Raw genomic sequence first — 17,652 nt, forward strand, 5'->3', positions numbered from 1 at the left:
TACAGCAAATAAAATTTATCGCACTTTGATTCAAGATGATGTTTGAACAAATAGAATCTTCAGTCTCCTTAATATTTAAATATTTGTATATCTGTTCTATATATTTTAGGTAATCCTCGGTGGTGGTCGGGAGAAATTTTTAAAAAACAACACAAATGACCCCCAGAGTGGCCTACTCACGGGAGGACGCAAGGATAACCGTGATTTGATACAGGTAATTGTGATTTGACACGGGAAAATTAGATTTGATATAGATGAATACAATTTGTCACAGATAAATGCGTTTTGATACTGATAAATGCGATTTGATACAGCTAAATGCAATTGGTCACAGATTACCGCGATTTGATACAGATAATCGATTTTTTTTTCACAGGTAAATGCTATCTGATACAGGTAATCGCGATTTGTCACAGATGAATTCGATTTGATACAGATACTCCTGATAAGTATGTCGATCCGAATGTCCGTTTGTGTGTCGCACATGCATCAAAATGTGTTTGACCTAGAGTCATTCAACTTTATAGGAATGTTATTCAAGCCATTGAAGTTTCATTTTGGCTTCCACTTGGCCAAAATTATGCATTAACAGCATATAAGTTTGTGCATATGTCTCAAAAGGTGTTTGACTTGGAGTCACCACAGTGTATAGACTCTCTGTACGCCCGACCGGAAGTCGTCAAAAACTAGGCGTTCAGAAATCAAAACACAAATTTTTGCTGTCGCGGATGGCTTGGATTTTCGTTGTTTATTTCGTTAATATCGCATAAAGTAAGTGTATTTTTTATCTACATATTGTTTAAGAGCTACTGTTTACGTAGATACCAAACACGCCTATTAAAACTCTTAATATACTTCATTTAAAGTCGAATCAGGTGTGGGTATTTGTTCGATTTTGTAATAAAACTATCAATTCTTTGAAATACATGTATATTGAGCTTTTGCAAAGAATTGAAACCTTTGCTACTTCGTAGATAAATATCTTACGCATTAATAAATACTAGCATGGCTCTATGGTAACGAATGCGTTTTCAGGAAAATGTGTTTTTCTGAGACATATATGCCGATTACACTGTCCCACTAGTCGATACATTACTGGCCCACTAATCGCTATTTCTAAAATCCGGACTGAACGCTTAGTCGAAAAACTGAACGCCTATTCAAAACTTCTTTTCATTCATATATTTCCATAATTTGACTTTGTTTTATTACAACCGACATTTAAAAGGTAATAGCTATAATTTCTTTCGTTTTCGTAACAGTCACTGACCAGTTTATATGTTATAACTGCAGTTTCGAATCCACTTTTCGTAAAGGTTAGTGTTTATTAGTAAGTAATTATCAAATTAATTAGTCTAGCACGGCTCAGTCGCAGTAAATGCGTACTAATAACCTCTAACCTGCATTGTGTTTGAAATTATTTTTTTTGTAATAATGACTAGATTCTTTACACTAACGCATCATTCATATAATCGTTAAGTGGCCCAACTCAGTGTTTGATCCATTTCCGGCATCTCAGAGACTTGTTCGGACTTTATGACGTGGACTTTATCATAATTCACAGAAGAAACAGCTGCCATCGGCGCGGCTATTTGTAATTTCTGTTTATTTTAATATCCGGCTCCAAATAACCGCTGATATCAGTCAAAATCAAGCAGATCGAAGCTAGTATCCAATTCTTTTTCGTTTGCATTAAAAATTATTTCAGTAATCGCTACAGAACAAGCGGAAAATGACCTGGCTCCTATATAGAGCGGATATAATTTGACCAACATGTTATGGGACTTGCTGCTATCAACCAGTTTTATAACCCCAAAGGCACTTGTAAAATTTCAATTCAATAACTGTATTAGTTTTGGAGATAGTAACTTGCATGTAAAACTTTAACCAGAATTTTCTAAGTCCTAAAGGGGGCATAATTTGCCCAAAATACACGCCAGAGTTATGGGACTTGACCCAGTGAGGTTGGTAATTGATCTAGAAAAAGAAAAAAATAAGTTTCAAAGCTATATGCCTTGAAATGATAGCTGTATGTACTTGCATGCAAAAACTTAACCAAGGTGTGACGCCGACGCCGACGCCAGGGTGAGTAGAATAGCTGACTATTCTTCGAATAGTCGAGCTGAAAAGGCTTTGTTTGCACAATGTTTATGTGAAATTACAGTAAGGTATAAGCAACAGTTAAAAAAAGATGTGACAGAAAAAAAGGCTGCCAAAAAACTTAACTTTAACCAAAGCCGGGGCTAGTAGAAAAGCACCGCTATTCCCCGAATTATCGAGCTAAAATACAAAGAAAAAAACAAAAACAGTGTCCTGTCAAGCTGAGCGGAATAAATACATATTTTTCTCGTATGTTAACGGAAACTCGTATACAGATTCTATTTCCTGTCCAAGACAAGGACATCGTTGGTGAAACAGACTAGTAAATACTGTTTCACTGTCACAAGTAAAATACAATACAAAACTTATATTTATAAATTCAGTAAGTACAGTGTATAGAGCATACAAGCCCAAACACTTCGTCATTTCGTTATTGAATAGGCGCACAGTGTTTTGGCGAATAGTGGGACAGTTTTTCTATAAAAATTTGCGACTAGGCGTTCAGTGTATAATTCATATGCATGTTGAATTTAACAATATTTAAACTATTCAGGATTGTAAATTCATATTTGTAGGTATAAACTCATTTGCATGAATTTATAATTTAACATTCAGAAGCGGTTCTGACACGTATTTCACTCGCAGTTCCTAAATAATGGGCATTTTAGCCTGAATACATCGTCTTTTGCTTCGACCTTCTAGGTTTTGAATGAAAATACGTTTTAATTTCATGTGTTAATGTCTGTTAAATGGCAGTTTGTTGTAGAGACATTTATCATACATTGAAAAATATATACAACAAGAATATTTATTTCAAATAGCCACAGAAAAACATGAAAATACACACTACCGACAGCTTCCAAAAATTTGAAAAACGAAAGTGAACGCCTAGTTATTGGCGACTTCCGTTTGGGCGTACAGAGAGTCTATACACTGTGGTCACGAGACATTACATTTTATCATGATAAACGGATCTACTTTCATATTTCTACGAACACGTGTTCGTGTTGAATTATCTATGCATGCCTGTGCTGGCAACATCAGAACATTGCAAGTTTTCCTAAATCACATAAAGGAGTTGTAAACCCTAATGTTGGCCGATAAAACGGTTACAAAAGCTCAGCAAATCAACTCGATTTATTACTTACTTACTTACTTTCTTTGTTTATTTAATACACGAAAGCCAAAGTGACATATGCACAAACATAAAATTCTTTCCTGGAATTGTATCCCCCTATACATACACCCCAGCCCAAGTTTGATTCTATTCATCGAAAGGCTGAAAACTGTAACCCTCTGATCTATATCTATGTTTTTGTGGGTAGCGAAGCGTAACCACAGATTTATCATACCACAATTTTACGGTCAAAATGCTTATCCGAAACCGAAGAACAAGTAGTTCCATGTCCTCCATAAATTTTACGTAATTCAAGTCTGTTTAACTTTCAGAAAGTTTCTGAGATTCAGCTTTATCAAAAAATGCACTGCTTAAGTGCAAATTTGCCGTAATCTTTATTTGATAACAAAAACAACGCGTATGAAAATGACCATGCTTGCTTTGATCACATGACCAAAACAATTCTTCATCACGTGACCAAAATAAACTATAAATAACCTACAAAAATAGCATAGTACTTAGAACAATCGGCGTAGATCTATAATCGGTATTAAAACCAAGTTACGTCTTTTGTAAACGTTTCAAAACTCAGTTCCTGCTAGAAAAGTTAATCGAAAGTTTATTATTATAACAACACCAAACAGCTTCAACGGTTTTGGTCACATGATCAGAAAACATCTAACTAGAACGGCGTGCGTTCTATTTTCGGATAAAATTGCACTCGTGTATCCGTTGAACTTTGTAGCATAGAAATAGGTTTATGGAAAGATATATTGATGAAATCAACAGAATCAACAAAAGAGATGTCATCCTATTATTTTTCATAGAGAAAGATACGATCCTTTCATAATATTTAGGAAAATAATTTTTATTTGCATGACTTAGGAAAATAATTGCAGCCGTTACGGAGGGGCGAATAATTCGTATCTGTTTCCCGAAAATACGAACGTATGCACTTCTATTTGATTTAATATTGCATTCCAGCTGGTGTTTGTGATTGACATATCATTAAAGGGTATAATTAATTCGAAAGAAACATCATTTTTAACAAATTCGCCTTTTAATCGCCGGTAGATTTGCGGCGGTGTTATCTTCCCCAAATATTCACGTTCTGGTGTACGATTTCTTCTCGGATAATTATACATTTAGCGGGATTCGGAAGACTGCAATGAAATCATTTGAGATCATTTAAACTTAGTTAGAAAAATTTCAGTTTTCAATATTTGAATTTGAACAATAAAATCCGTAAAAAGATCCTTTGGAAGCATAGAATGAAGCCAAGAAGAATAATAGCAGACTCGGTTTGATTGAGTCTGTTCATGAGAGGTAATGAAATGTGCAACACCTCTTACGCCCCCTAGCACCGGCTTAAGCAGAACGCTATGACATATATGTTGAATGGAGTCCATGATGCCAAAGGACCAGAAAATATAACAACACTAAAACATGCATATTGTCATGATTATGAGGCATATTATATTAATCTACAGCTGAAAAATTACTGAATGCAACCCGAATATCATAATGTGTGCTGATATTGGAGTTAGTAGTGGTTGTTTTGGTTGTTTTAAATTGAATGAATCATTTAATTTCATTGTAAATATTCTTTTATGGTTGCCTTTAGTTTAAGAACTATTCTGAAGTGTCTTTTATCTATGTAATTTATGTATAATATATTCATAGCCTAATTTTACCAAGATGAGATCTCATTTGGAAAAAAATCAAATAAAAAAATCAATAACTTGAGGACCACTTGACCCAGAATGTTGAAACTTCATAGGATGATTGGACATGTAGAGTAGATGACCCCTTTTGATTTTTTAATCACTTGATAAAAAGTCAAAATAAAATTAAGCTAACTGTTCATGCCCATTACCAGAAGCTGTCAACCGCTGCCCACACCAGTCCGCTCAGTGCTTTGATTTTATCTTAGTAATTGTAGTTTTTGGTGGCTGCTGCCACCAGTGTCAAAAAGAATACTCCGTTTGAGAAATCTTGTCAGTTCTTAAGACCATCCTAACAACACAACCAAAAATAGTTCCAAGCTTTCCAGGTAAACAATTATCTACACAACGTGCAGAATATGCAAAGCTACAATATATGTCTTAATACCATTTTTAATGTAAATTCGGCGACTAAAATCAATACAAACTGAAGTCAACGTTTTAATTAAAACAACCACGTGTATGAATACAAATATGCAAATTTATGGTCACGTGAATAAACGATGACCTCATGTCACCTGAACTGGAGCGATGATATTGATTAGCTATTGCATAGTACTGCCCCAGAGGCCACGTAGCTTATAACGTAGAAAAGGTAGCTTATATATATAGAAACTTAGCCTGGGAATCCAGACTGACACTTCAAAAATGTTTCCTAACCGCAGTGTCACATGTTTAACTCCCGAAATTTAAGGCTTTATTTGATAAAGAACAATGACTTCTGCTAGCAATAATCCGCGGCTAAAAATAGATACGGTCAACGGAAAAGTTTCCAGACATTTCCGGTCCATAGACAATACCAGTTTGTACCTCTGATAGCTTTTCCAGCAAGTTGTAACACTTTTCAAATATGTCAGAACAAACTTAAATGTTCGTCATAGATATCAAATTGTAAGATATTATATTAATGCAACCCTAGTGATCTGAGAATGTTACTGAATTTTCGACTGCATTGTCTCGTTTTCGTTTCAAGCACGCAAAAATATGACCACACGTTAATTAGGCTAATTATAGAAACTCGATAATCAGCAGTGATATGGATTTCCTCAGACGTTGATAAGGCCAATTAAGACTAATTAGCGCAAATTTAGTGACATGATTTATGAACAGGACAGTACTTTATTAATATAACTTGAACATGTACAGTTCATCGTTATATCAAGAACAAAATATACTAAAACATGCTTAGCAATACGAGAGTGAACAAAAATAAAAGAACATTCAGTTAAAATTCATTCGATATTGTTTGCAATGTGACCTGCCGTGAGAATCAAAGACATGTATGTTTTCTGAATAATATTCCCTCACGGATAATCTTCCTTCATCAAATGTACAATATAAGATACTATATGTATGCATAGATACACATGTATTCGGTATAATTTCGTCTGACAAAACACGAATTATCAAAGCGGAAACCCACAGGTCGCCCAAGCTGAGAAGTGTTGCAAGCTCGCTTTGACTAAGTGGTGCTACTGTATCACGATTTCATCAACTTGTAAGCCCGTGAAAGTGGGTGCAGCGATAGTACTAATACTCGCCTTTTTGAAACGGCAATCTGTCAGACTGTAGCAAGTCGTCGGATAACAGATTTAACCAACTTAAAAATTGAATTGTTTCAGGACAGATTCTGCTCACTTCAGCTAAATTCATTCGAGTCGCACCATTAGAAAAACAACAGAGTGCATTTGTGACCAGCATGTACCCAGATCAAACTTCGGATCCGCACACCACTCTGGTCAGGATCCTTTCTGTTCGCTAACAGTTTCTCTAGTTGCAATAGGCTTTGAAAGCTATAGCATGGATTCTGACCAGAATGCGCGGATGCACAAGCTGGTCTGGATCCATGCTGGTCGCAAATGCACTATGCTGGTTTTCTCATGGTGCGTCTCAGTATATCTGGATACAAATATATGTATAAAAATTAAAACGGTTTCGTTTAACCAGTTACATATTTTCGACTTTTTTTCTCGGTCTGACTTAATGTCCAGCATTTTTGCGAAGCCTGCTGTTATGTTTAGCGAACATTTGACTATAAGAGATGGAGTGATAATTAATGCACCTCTAAAATACACTGGCTGCAGAACTGACATTCTGAGGTGCATTTGTGGTGCATGTTTGTGTTGTTTTCTTTCACAAAAGTCTCATGAAAACCACAGCTATCTGATACGGACTAAATCAGTGTGTATAATAATTCATGACAGACACTGCCCAAAAGCTTTAAAAAGAAATCTTAAAAGCTGAATGATTTGGAGAAAAAGCCTATATTATTTATTCATAGTAAAACATCTTCGATGTAATTTATGTTGTAGTTTTCGTCACAAATAATCAAAAAGGATCAAAACTATTCGTTAAAGACTGAATCAGTGTGTATGTAAACAATGGCTGGCAATGAAAAAGGATTAATTTTGAAACCAAAGCCGTATATTAAAAAAAATCTTATGGTTTATATTAACAATTCCTCAGTTGTCGCTTTCTTTGTAATATTTTAAACATTGATAAGCAGCCACCATCAGCGCTTTGAGCGCTTTGATTTAACTACTTGCTCCTCTTTTAACAGTTTGTCCAAGACAAGCGCTTTCTAGTCAGAATTGGTTGTTAGGCTGTACACCGTAGAGGTAGATTTAGATACTACATTTAAACTGAAAGAATGAGGCATTATAGGGTATGGCGTTGTTATAAAGTACCGCCAACAAATTTTATCATAAATATATAATATATATATCACCAGGAATGGCAACAGAAACAGGCACGACTTGGTAGAAACTATAGATATGTTTGGAACGCCACGGAATTCGAAAATGTTGATCCGGCAAAGACAGATTATCTGTTTGGTAAGTCATTAAACTTGACACGTGATTAGAATGGTTTAAAAGTTACCACGTGCAGTTAAATATAACAGTTGACACGTGTAGAGACATTGAGTTGACACGTGCTGTGATTATATGTCGACGTGTGCAATGAAACACACAATTACCATGTGTATTGAGATATAAATTTGCCACGTGCGTTGATATAAAAAACTTATTACGATTCAGCAAAGAAAGTTTTTAAAGGGAAAAGGTCTTCGACGGGTCGATATTACGATAGGAGTTTGTTAAAAAGTGTCTAGTGTACAACCGGTGTACAGCGGGAGGGGGGAGGGAGGTGGGGGTAGATTGAATGTTTGAATAATGTTTAGGGTGCTTCTATTTAGTTGTAATTTATACATATACTGTTTACAATAGCAACGTGTAGTCAATATAATAAATTTGAAAGAGTAAGAGAATGTTTTATGGGTGAATGTCGATTAACGGATGGATGGCAACGCAAAAATATTTTTAATTGTGGTTCATACGATATGGGACGTTAACTGCTGGGCAATATTTTGTTATCATTATTTCTTTTTCACTTACAGGGTTATTCAACAAAGGTCATATGAAGTTCGAAATGGAAAGAACTAAAGAGGAACCATCATTGGCAGATATGACTAAAAAGGCAATTGAAATACTCAGTAAAAACGAAAAGGGATTCTTTTTGCTTGTAGAAGGTAGTATAAATATTTAGCTTAGACATCCAGTTAACATATAAAATCTTTACTGGGCAAACTGATGACATATAGTTTATTATGTGTGTGTATGTGTGTCGTTTGGTTGTTAGCCACACACAAACACAATATAGTCTAATGGATTAGCTTCAAAATGATGAACAATGTTCTTTTTTCGCACCAAGATATATTAAGGGCATATGATTCTATGTCGGCCACTCTAACCACACTACCATGGAGGTCCACGACATACTGCGCGTAATGGCTGAATGCGCTGTACAAAGGATTGTTATGTGTGCATAACATGAATTATCATTCTAATATTTCTTCAAAGTTCACATTTTGCTTGGAAGATCAGTGTTACTATATCTGTGCATGGGGAAAACTTCCATTTAATAAACTGACTACCTTAATGATTTAAGGTTCTGTTTAACCTCTATGGCGTACATTTTTTACACCGACATACTTACTAGTCTGAATCAGATGGGAAACTAGATTTGGAGAGTGAAATTTAGAGTTCAATAGACTGGTGCAACTTTCTAATTTCAGGCGGACGGATAGACCACGCCCATCATTACGCACAGGCAGTCAGAGCTCTACATGATACTTTAGCGTTTGCCGACGCGGTCGAAATGGGAGTATCAAAGACAAGCAAGGAGGACACATTGATTATAACTACTGCTGATCACTCGCATACGTTTACTATAGGCGGATATCCGACCAGAGGAAATCCGTTATTTGGTATACAGCCAAACATGTACACAGACCACGTATAGATAAGCCAAAAAAGTGTTCTTTATCGCTGTTGGTCTTTATATATAGGTTATATTACTATAGATTGAATACTGCGGCATCTAAGTAATTTCACGTTTTGACAAACAACAGGCATAATTGCGTTGTTTAGAACAATCGCTTCCTGACCGTTTATATTTTTGAAGCTAATGATTCTTATTAGCAACAAGAGTGCAAGAATGTCACAATATACGCCCGTCACAGCAAATTTCTTTACTCTAGCACCTGTATTTGCAAATGGAATTTTAACTTTGTGGTTGTTTAGTAATAACTAAGTGTTTTGTTTTTCTAAGTCCACAAAAAAAACTCCTTACCAGGTAGAGATACCTTAAAATACACCTAAAATTGGAAAGTAACATCTATGTTGTACCACAGGAAATTGGTCTTGGTTTTTCCCTACGGTCAATTATAAAAAAGTTACAATATAAGTTATTTATAGTAACAACTAAGGGAAGTTAATCTTAAAAAAAAAAAAAAAAAAAAAAAAATGGCAAGTCCTCACAAAAATCTTTACCAGGTAGAGACTGGTCAAAATACACCTCAAAATTGGATGTAGCATGCATATTGTACTACAAAAAAGTGGTCTCGATTTTTCCCTATGACTAGTAATGAAAAAGTTACAATATAAGCTATTTATAGTAACAACAAAGGGAAGTAATTCGAAAGAAGGGAACTGCGCATGCCACTTCGTCTCATGATGGTGTATAATTGTGTCATGTTACACCAAAATCCCTCCATGCATGAAGAAGAAATGCTTCGGACAAAGTCATTCTTGTATCTGACCTTTGGCCTCTAAGTGTGACCTTGACCTTAGACCTAGGGACCTGGTTCTTGCGCATGACACTACGTCTCGTGGTGGTGAACATTTGTGCCAAGTTATATCAAAATCCCTCTATGCATGAAGAAGACATGCTCCGGACAAGGTTTTCATTCTTGTATCTTTTGACCTCTAAGTGTGACCTTGACCTTAGACCTAGGGACCTGGTTCTTGCGCATGACTCTCCGCCTCATGGTGGTGAACATTTGTGCCAAGTTATATCAAAATCCCTCTATGCATGAAGAAGAAATGCTCCGGACAAAGTTTTCATTCTTGTATCCTTTGACCTCTAAGTGTGACCTTGACCATAGACCTAGGGACCTGGTTCTTGCGCATGACACTCCTTCTCATGATGATGAACAATTGTGCCAACTTTCATCAAAATCCCTCTATGCATGAAGAAGATATGCTCCGGACAAAGTCATTCTTGAATTTGACCTTTGACCTCTAAGTGTGACCTTGACCTTAGACCTAGGGACCTGGTTCTTGCGCATGACACTCCGTCTCATGATGGTGAACAACTGTGCCAAGTTTCATCAAAATCCCTTCATGCATGTAGAAGATATGCTCCGGACAAGGTCTGTGGACGCCGCCCGCCCGCCCGCCAGGGGCGTTCCCATAATACGTCCCGTTTTTCAAACGGGCGTATAAAAATTAAACCATCGCGAATTTTACCCAGTCTTAAGTTCAAGTCGTACTTGAAACTGGTAGTCCTTAGAACCAGTTTGTATTTGTTTGTAGGTGGCCTTTAACACAGCTTTGACTGTAAGTGTCTGCCAGTTTGACGATACCCGAGACAAACGTATTTTTCAATTTAGGGAAGAGTTTCACGTATCATAGCTAAACGATTAAAATATGTAAATAAAGCATACGCATCTCGGACACACCTTTACTGATTCAATATACATGCATAAGATACCCAAGTCGATAAAATTCAACATCTTTTCCGGCTCAGAGTATTATATATGTCGGGCAATTTTAACAAACGATGTATATGTTGTCTATTGTGCCTTCATATAGATTTCCTTGAACTTATATTCTACTAAGAACAGTAACCTCTGCCGGACAAAACAATGAAGATTATATTCGAGTTATCTCGCATATATAGTTCTACGATAATTCCTATGTTAAGCTTGAACGTTACTTTTTATACAACAAAATTTGGCTATTCTGGAATAATTTTGTCCCGTATGTTATTTCATCTTACCATCGGTTCTGAAGCTGACTTGGAGCAATGCTCTGGTAATAAGTTAAAATGAAAAACATAAAAACCATAACTCATCTGGTCAGTATATTCACACAATAGATACACATTTGCTGGGTGATGTGTACGGCGCAGGATCGGTATCATTTGGGTTTTCTATGTTGGGCGGTTGACCTGTAAAAGAAAATTAATCACCGGGTAGTAAAAGAAACTTCCAAACCTGATTTACAACCTTTCAAGTATGTTGTTTTAAGGCAAGTTACTGAGCCACCTACCCCCCGCAAGCCAGCTGGATAGCTGCCGCATTTTTAAGGATTACACAACGTCCTTAAACACACAATAGCAAGAAATATTTAAAAGTAAAGCAACACCACGATTTTGACAGAACTCTATCAGAAATAAATATTGAATGGACTCCCCAGTAAAATATTACTGAGTGCCATGTGGCAGACAACGGCAGCTGTGGTAGGGTTAGGATTAGGAAGTCTCGGCTATACCTTTTTAACTATTCAATTGCATTTCGAACATTTTATTTCTGTTAAGCATGATGGGAAGACGAGTAGCGCGCAAAAGTCGAGTCCCTGCCTTCAAGGTCACTGACACCGGCATGGGTCAAGTCCCTACCTTCAAGGGCAAGAGGCACAGGCAAGAGTCGGGCCCGTTCATGCAAGGTCAATGACACAGGCAAGAGTCTTGTCCCTACCTTCAAGGTCAGTGACACAGACAAGAGTCGGGTCCCTACCTTCAAGGTCAATGACACAGGCAAGAGTCGGGCCCGTACATACAAGGTCAATGACACTGGCAAGAGTCGGGTCCTTACATGCAAGGTTAATGACACAGGCAAAGACATGGGTAAAGAAATCCATGTAAAATTATTTTATGACACATACAAGTAAATCATTATTAAAATTTAGAAGTCCAGTCAGTTAGGGAAAAACTTATATTTAGATTTTTCCTAGTTGTTAGTATTCCCTGTGTCATTTAAGTCATTTCAGGGGCATTTGTGTTTCTTGTTATGCAAAGACCTCTTGTTTTTCAGGATTTACCGATGACCGAGAGGGTCATAACAAGCTGGCAAAAGACAACAAACCTTTTACGACATTGAATTATGCAAATGGGCCGGGCGGATATGCAGATGTAAATGCAACTGTTAGACCTAACCTCACACTTATTGATACAGGTACATAATTGTTGCATGCACTTACATTTTCTTATAAATGTTATTTATATCATTTCTTCCCTTTAAATGCATGCATGACTTCACTTTTGTCACTTCTAAAGAGTATCCCGCCCGCTTAGCTCAGTAGGGAGAGCGTTGGTCTACGGATCGCGGGGTCGTGAGTTCGATGCCCGGGCGGGGCGTATGTTCTCCGTGACGATTTGATAAAAGACATTGTGTCTGAAACCATTCGTCCTCCACCTCTGATAATTCATGTGGGGAAGTTGGCAGTTACTTGCGGAGAACATGTTTGTACTGGTACAGAATCCAGGAACACTGGTTAGGTTAACTGCCCGCCGTTACATGACTGAAATACTGTTGAAAAACGGCGTTAAACCCAAAACAAACAAACACTTCTAAAGAAAGAGTCTGTCTAAGTCTGCAGGCATCTGTCTCCGAAATTCTGGAGGCAAAGTCAAATACCGATTCGTTTAAAGATATTCTTTCCTACAGATAACCCGAGTCATATTAAATATGTATGTAAAAGGAATTTTCTAAAACGAATTACAGAGCCAGTTTAGAACGCATTATGCTCTTTTATGAGTGTATTATAATTTTAGTTTTGACTATGTCAAAGTTCATACGATACCATAATTTCAAAAAGCTTAGAGTTTTTACGGTATTCATTGCGGAATTAGCTGTCCTGAAAATCCTGTATTTTGATAGTGCGTATGACGCAGTCAATGTCGGAAACAAATTAAATAGTGAGAAGAACGCTTGAAAAAAAAACTTGCAGTCATCTTCAGTCATGTAACTCGCGCTCCAGGTAGAGGAACACTCGACGGAAACTAAAATATTAGTAACGTGGGGTAAGGTAGTTCTGCACGTTTCTTTAAACAGGTAACCTTGAAGAAGTATTTGCTAGAGCATACAGAAACGTAAACATGTTAAAAATAACTGTCAATTTGTGTGTTAACTAGTAAAACCAGCAATGTTCCTATTTTTTTTGCCCCCGTGTTAAGCACTTGGGAAGCAAATATCACTACTCTCCAATCAATTCATCCATCACACACTCTCCAGTTTCTATTCAATTGAAATGAAACTTTTGTATACATTTTCAACATGAAATGGACAGTTGCACATTGTCAGGACTTCTATGTCAGCTTATATATGTTTATTTATGTCGTCTACTTACTCCTACAGTTTACATTCATTTTACATTAAACGACGAACTTGTATATATAGTATATAATATCCGAATATTTTCTCGAGTTATACTCCTTTTTGGAATTATTCTTCTGCCAAACATTTATAGGGGACATATGTCATACAGTACAATATTTGCATCATTCTTGATTAAGTATAATAGATAAATATTTGGAAATTATGTTCACGAGCATTTAAATTTGTTACAATAAAATAAAAGGAAATGTTTAAAATTAACAACTTTTAGAACATTAAAGTCTATGTCAAATTAGTGATTTATCATACACTTTTATCATTAAACTTGATCAGACCGATTTCTTTTTTCCAAAAAGACAAACACTAACACCTGGGCACATCTTCTTATTGGTCTAATTTTCTAAGTTTATAGTTATGCTTGAAAATCGGGGTTTAAAAGTATGTCTTTATACGTGTTGTGATAATGTCAGGTTTGATATGTTAAAAATGCGGAAAACATCGTGCAGTTTGTGCAAAACCCGACCTGGAGTGTCTGAAATTGACACGTTTGTTCTGAAGCTTCGTCATGTCTTCTCTTGAGATCTGTTGTCACTGAATCGCATTGAAATGTGTGCTAATTGATATTTTAACAGTATATATACACTAGTTCGTATGAGCGTGATAGACTAATATCAGATTGTTTAAGCAGGTTGTCCTAGTTACTTAGTTAGTAAGTATTTAGATATTTCAAATTTACGTGTTTAAAATCTAGATATATGATTGTAAGCACATTGTAAACTTGTGCGGCAAATTTGTGTGTAAATTTAAAGATGGCGGAAACTAGCAGCGCATCTATGTAACACTGACTTTCAATATAATATAATAATTGAGAAGTTGGTATTTCATACTTGTGCAGTCAACACAAGAGCATGTAGGATTTCATTGTTTATTTTAATGAGCGTATGAGGTGTCATTACACTGAACATTACTTAAATATAGAAAATTTACTTTTATTTCATATTGGAGCAGATGCCGAAAAATAGCAGCTAATAATAATTGGAGTGCTCAGCGTCTTTAAATGTTTGATTACGTTTGACGTAGACATTTAACTTAAATGGGAGATATTTGCCATAGAGCGTTCAAAAAAATTGATCATAAGATATCAATCGTATATGTTGGTTGGCTAACTTTGGTGCGTTATTTTATCCAAATGATATGCCATTGTAAAAAAAGTCTCCAAAGAAAAAAAGATAAACACATTACAAAATAGAATAATAATAATAGAGGAAATGTTTGTACTTCTGCTTTTTCAGCCGACAAGGATTACAGACAACAGGCGGCGGTAAAGCTTGAATCAGAGACTCACGGCGGGGAGGATGTGGCTATTTATGCCCAAGGACCAATGTCTCATCTTTTCCATGGCGTCCATGAACAGAACTATATTGCCCATGTAATGGCGTATGCATCTTGTGTTGGCAGTTATTCATCTCAAGGCTCTTGCGCTGCTTCTGACGTTCAGGAAATTAATAGCGGTCTATTTTTAGAATCAAACATGGTTGTTTTAGTATTTGCTATTTTCATAAGACTGTTTGTTTGATAAATAACGAAACATGTAACATACTAAACGGATTATTTTACCTCATATCATTGTTAACTTCAAGGAAATACATAAAATTTAAAAACAAAGAATACTGTATGAATGTCCGTTAAACATGCGCGGTACAGGTTCTTTTTTTTTCCTCTGGGAATATGACTGTGGAAAGTTCTAGCCTATAAGATATTAACTTTTATTATTAATAATATTATGATATATTTAAATAATATTGTCCCGTAACATGTTTTATGGAACGCAGCAACTATATTATATCGAGAAATTTCATTCCTTAGATAACAAGTGGACGTAACGTACCTAGGATACAATATGGGTCCATGAGCCGTATACACTTAAATATATAGCAATAATGATGTTTTCTAAGAAAAAATGCCAAAAAGTCATTATCCATTAGCAAGGTGAAAATCAGTATTTTGACATGTACATTGCTTCCATGTCCGCAGAAATATTTCCTTATCAATGATTGGCCTTCAAGCGTTAATCTTTTAGATAAACCTTATTTCAAAGCCAGCGAGCGTCAAGTGCCTCCAAGTGTCAAGTGATCCACGCCACTAGAAGGAAACACCCTATCCCTACCCAGTATTACCTACATGGAGTCCAACTTGAACCGGTCATCTCAGCTAAATACCTAGGCATGGATATCTCAAATGACCTATCATGGGTCAATCACATAAACAGGTCAACCAAGAAAGCTAATCAAACCCTAGGGTTCTTACGAAGAAACATTAAGGTCAAATCCCAACCCATTAAGACCATTGCTTACCAGACTCTAGTCCGACCCCAGCTCGAATATGCCTCAGATGTATGGTCGCCCCACACCCAAACTCAAATTGACCAAATTGAAAGCGTCCAAAGGAGAGCGGCCCGTTGGATCAAGTCTGACTACGGTCGTACTTTCAGTGTAACAGATATGCTACACTCCCTAAACCTTCGTCGACTGGATTTAAGGCGTATAGACTCTAGGTTATCACTCTTCTATGAGATTCATCATGATCTGGTTGCGATCCCAATCGTAGATTACCTGACCCCAATGACCCAATGTGTCCGCTATGGCCATTCCCTAAGTTATAGGTTAATTACTGCAACCACCGACTATTACAAGTTTTCTTATTTTCCGAGAACAGTGTACCACTGGAACCAACTTCCCCCCAATGTCGCCCACCTCCCTACCCTAGAGCAATTCAGTGCTGCAGTTTGCAGCCTTGAACATGCCTCGCCCTAGTTATCCTGCAAACTCAAGTTTTAACCTTCTTATATCACCAAAGTTATTTTTAGTTTCTTCCACTCTAAATTTTTATCACTATATTCTTTCTCTTTTTGATATTGACGCGCAAAACGTCTACGTTCCCGCAAGGGGTTTGACGTCAACGGAAGATAGAAAATAGATAGATAGAGCGAAGGCGTACAAAGGGGTAGTTTTCTCTCTATGAGAAATAAGTCTCACACATTTTTTTTGCGTCGAAGTCTTCCCCCCTAAAACACTCCATGCAAGTAAAAAATAACTTTACAATCGGTCAGAACATGTTAAATACAAACGCACGCGACTAAAACCTAGGTTAATCTTACTTAGTTTTTTTACAGGTTTGCTACCTGTCATAGCTGCTTTATTTTCGGGTAAGATCAGATTTTATCGCTATGTATAAAAAACGGAAATTGTCTCCGCCAATGAAATGGTTCTTTACATCTGCGGTTTTGTTATCGAGTATCTGGTATGCGAAGATAATTAGGAAAAGCAAAAGTGTTAAATAGCAAACCTGCAAGTAACCAAGATAAGTCAGCAGCGGCGTCCCATAAAGTTCCATTTATAAAATATCAGTACTATTTCGCTTGAATCTAGATTTCCAGGAATACGAGTTTTTTGTAATATTGTTCAGCATAGTACTAGAATGATAAGATGGCAGATATACGCATCTGTGATTTTTTGTGTTATCAGGATTAAAAAGTTAAACTTTGTTCGTCCTTGAAACATTTTTAACCTGTTCCATTGACTGTATTGACAGTGATTTTACAACTTAGTATGTGTAAACGAAGAAAGAAACTTACTCTTGCTAGTGATCGGACAAATAAAGTTGCTTTTTGTATTTATATTATACAGAAAGAAATATTTCCGTTTTACTTTTTTTTGCACAATACGAAGGTAAAAGTAGCAATATCAATACATTGTGAGTTATTTGGTACTATAAATGCCCTCGCGCATTCTGTATACCTGTCTGATGACAGTTCACTGTTCTTGTACTCTAATCCAATCCATACCAAATAATTATATGTACAGTACTTGAAATTGTACGTTGGCATATAGTAAGTAAGGTATGGATGGTTCGGGCTTGACCCCGACTGGTGTCACGACTTCATTTGCCATTTTTTGCAAATGATGCAGCTTTTACCTAGAAAGGTGACTTGATGCTTTCTTCGCAACCTAGGTAAAATGTGTATAGACAGT

General features: G+C 36.4%; 1 protein-coding gene across 2 annotated transcripts in view; it reads left to right on the top strand.

Annotated features, from left to right (window-relative positions):
* The window catches only part of LOC123526419 (alkaline phosphatase-like), a 29,277-nt gene extending 11,961 nt beyond the window's left edge, over positions 1-17,316 (top strand). For both annotated transcript variants that reach the window (XM_053522966.1, XM_053522964.1), the window contains exons 5-10: positions 110-214; positions 7,673-7,775; positions 8,339-8,470; positions 9,017-9,208; positions 12,320-12,460; positions 14,914-17,316. In XM_053522966.1, the coding sequence (XP_053378941.1) occupies positions 110-214; positions 7,673-7,775; positions 8,339-8,470; positions 9,017-9,208; positions 12,320-12,460; positions 14,914-15,197 (957 nt within the window). In that variant the 3' untranslated portion in view covers positions 15,198-17,316. The remainder of the gene's footprint in view (positions 1-109; positions 215-7,672; positions 7,776-8,338; positions 8,471-9,016; positions 9,209-12,319; positions 12,461-14,913) is intronic.
* The last annotated feature ends 336 nt before the right edge of the window (positions 17,317-17,652 follow it).

The sequence above is a fragment of the Mercenaria mercenaria genome, chromosome 14 (assembly GCF_021730395.1).
Source record: "Mercenaria mercenaria strain notata chromosome 14, MADL_Memer_1, whole genome shotgun sequence".
Lineage (NCBI taxonomy): Eukaryota > Metazoa > Mollusca > Bivalvia > Venerida > Veneridae > Mercenaria > Mercenaria mercenaria.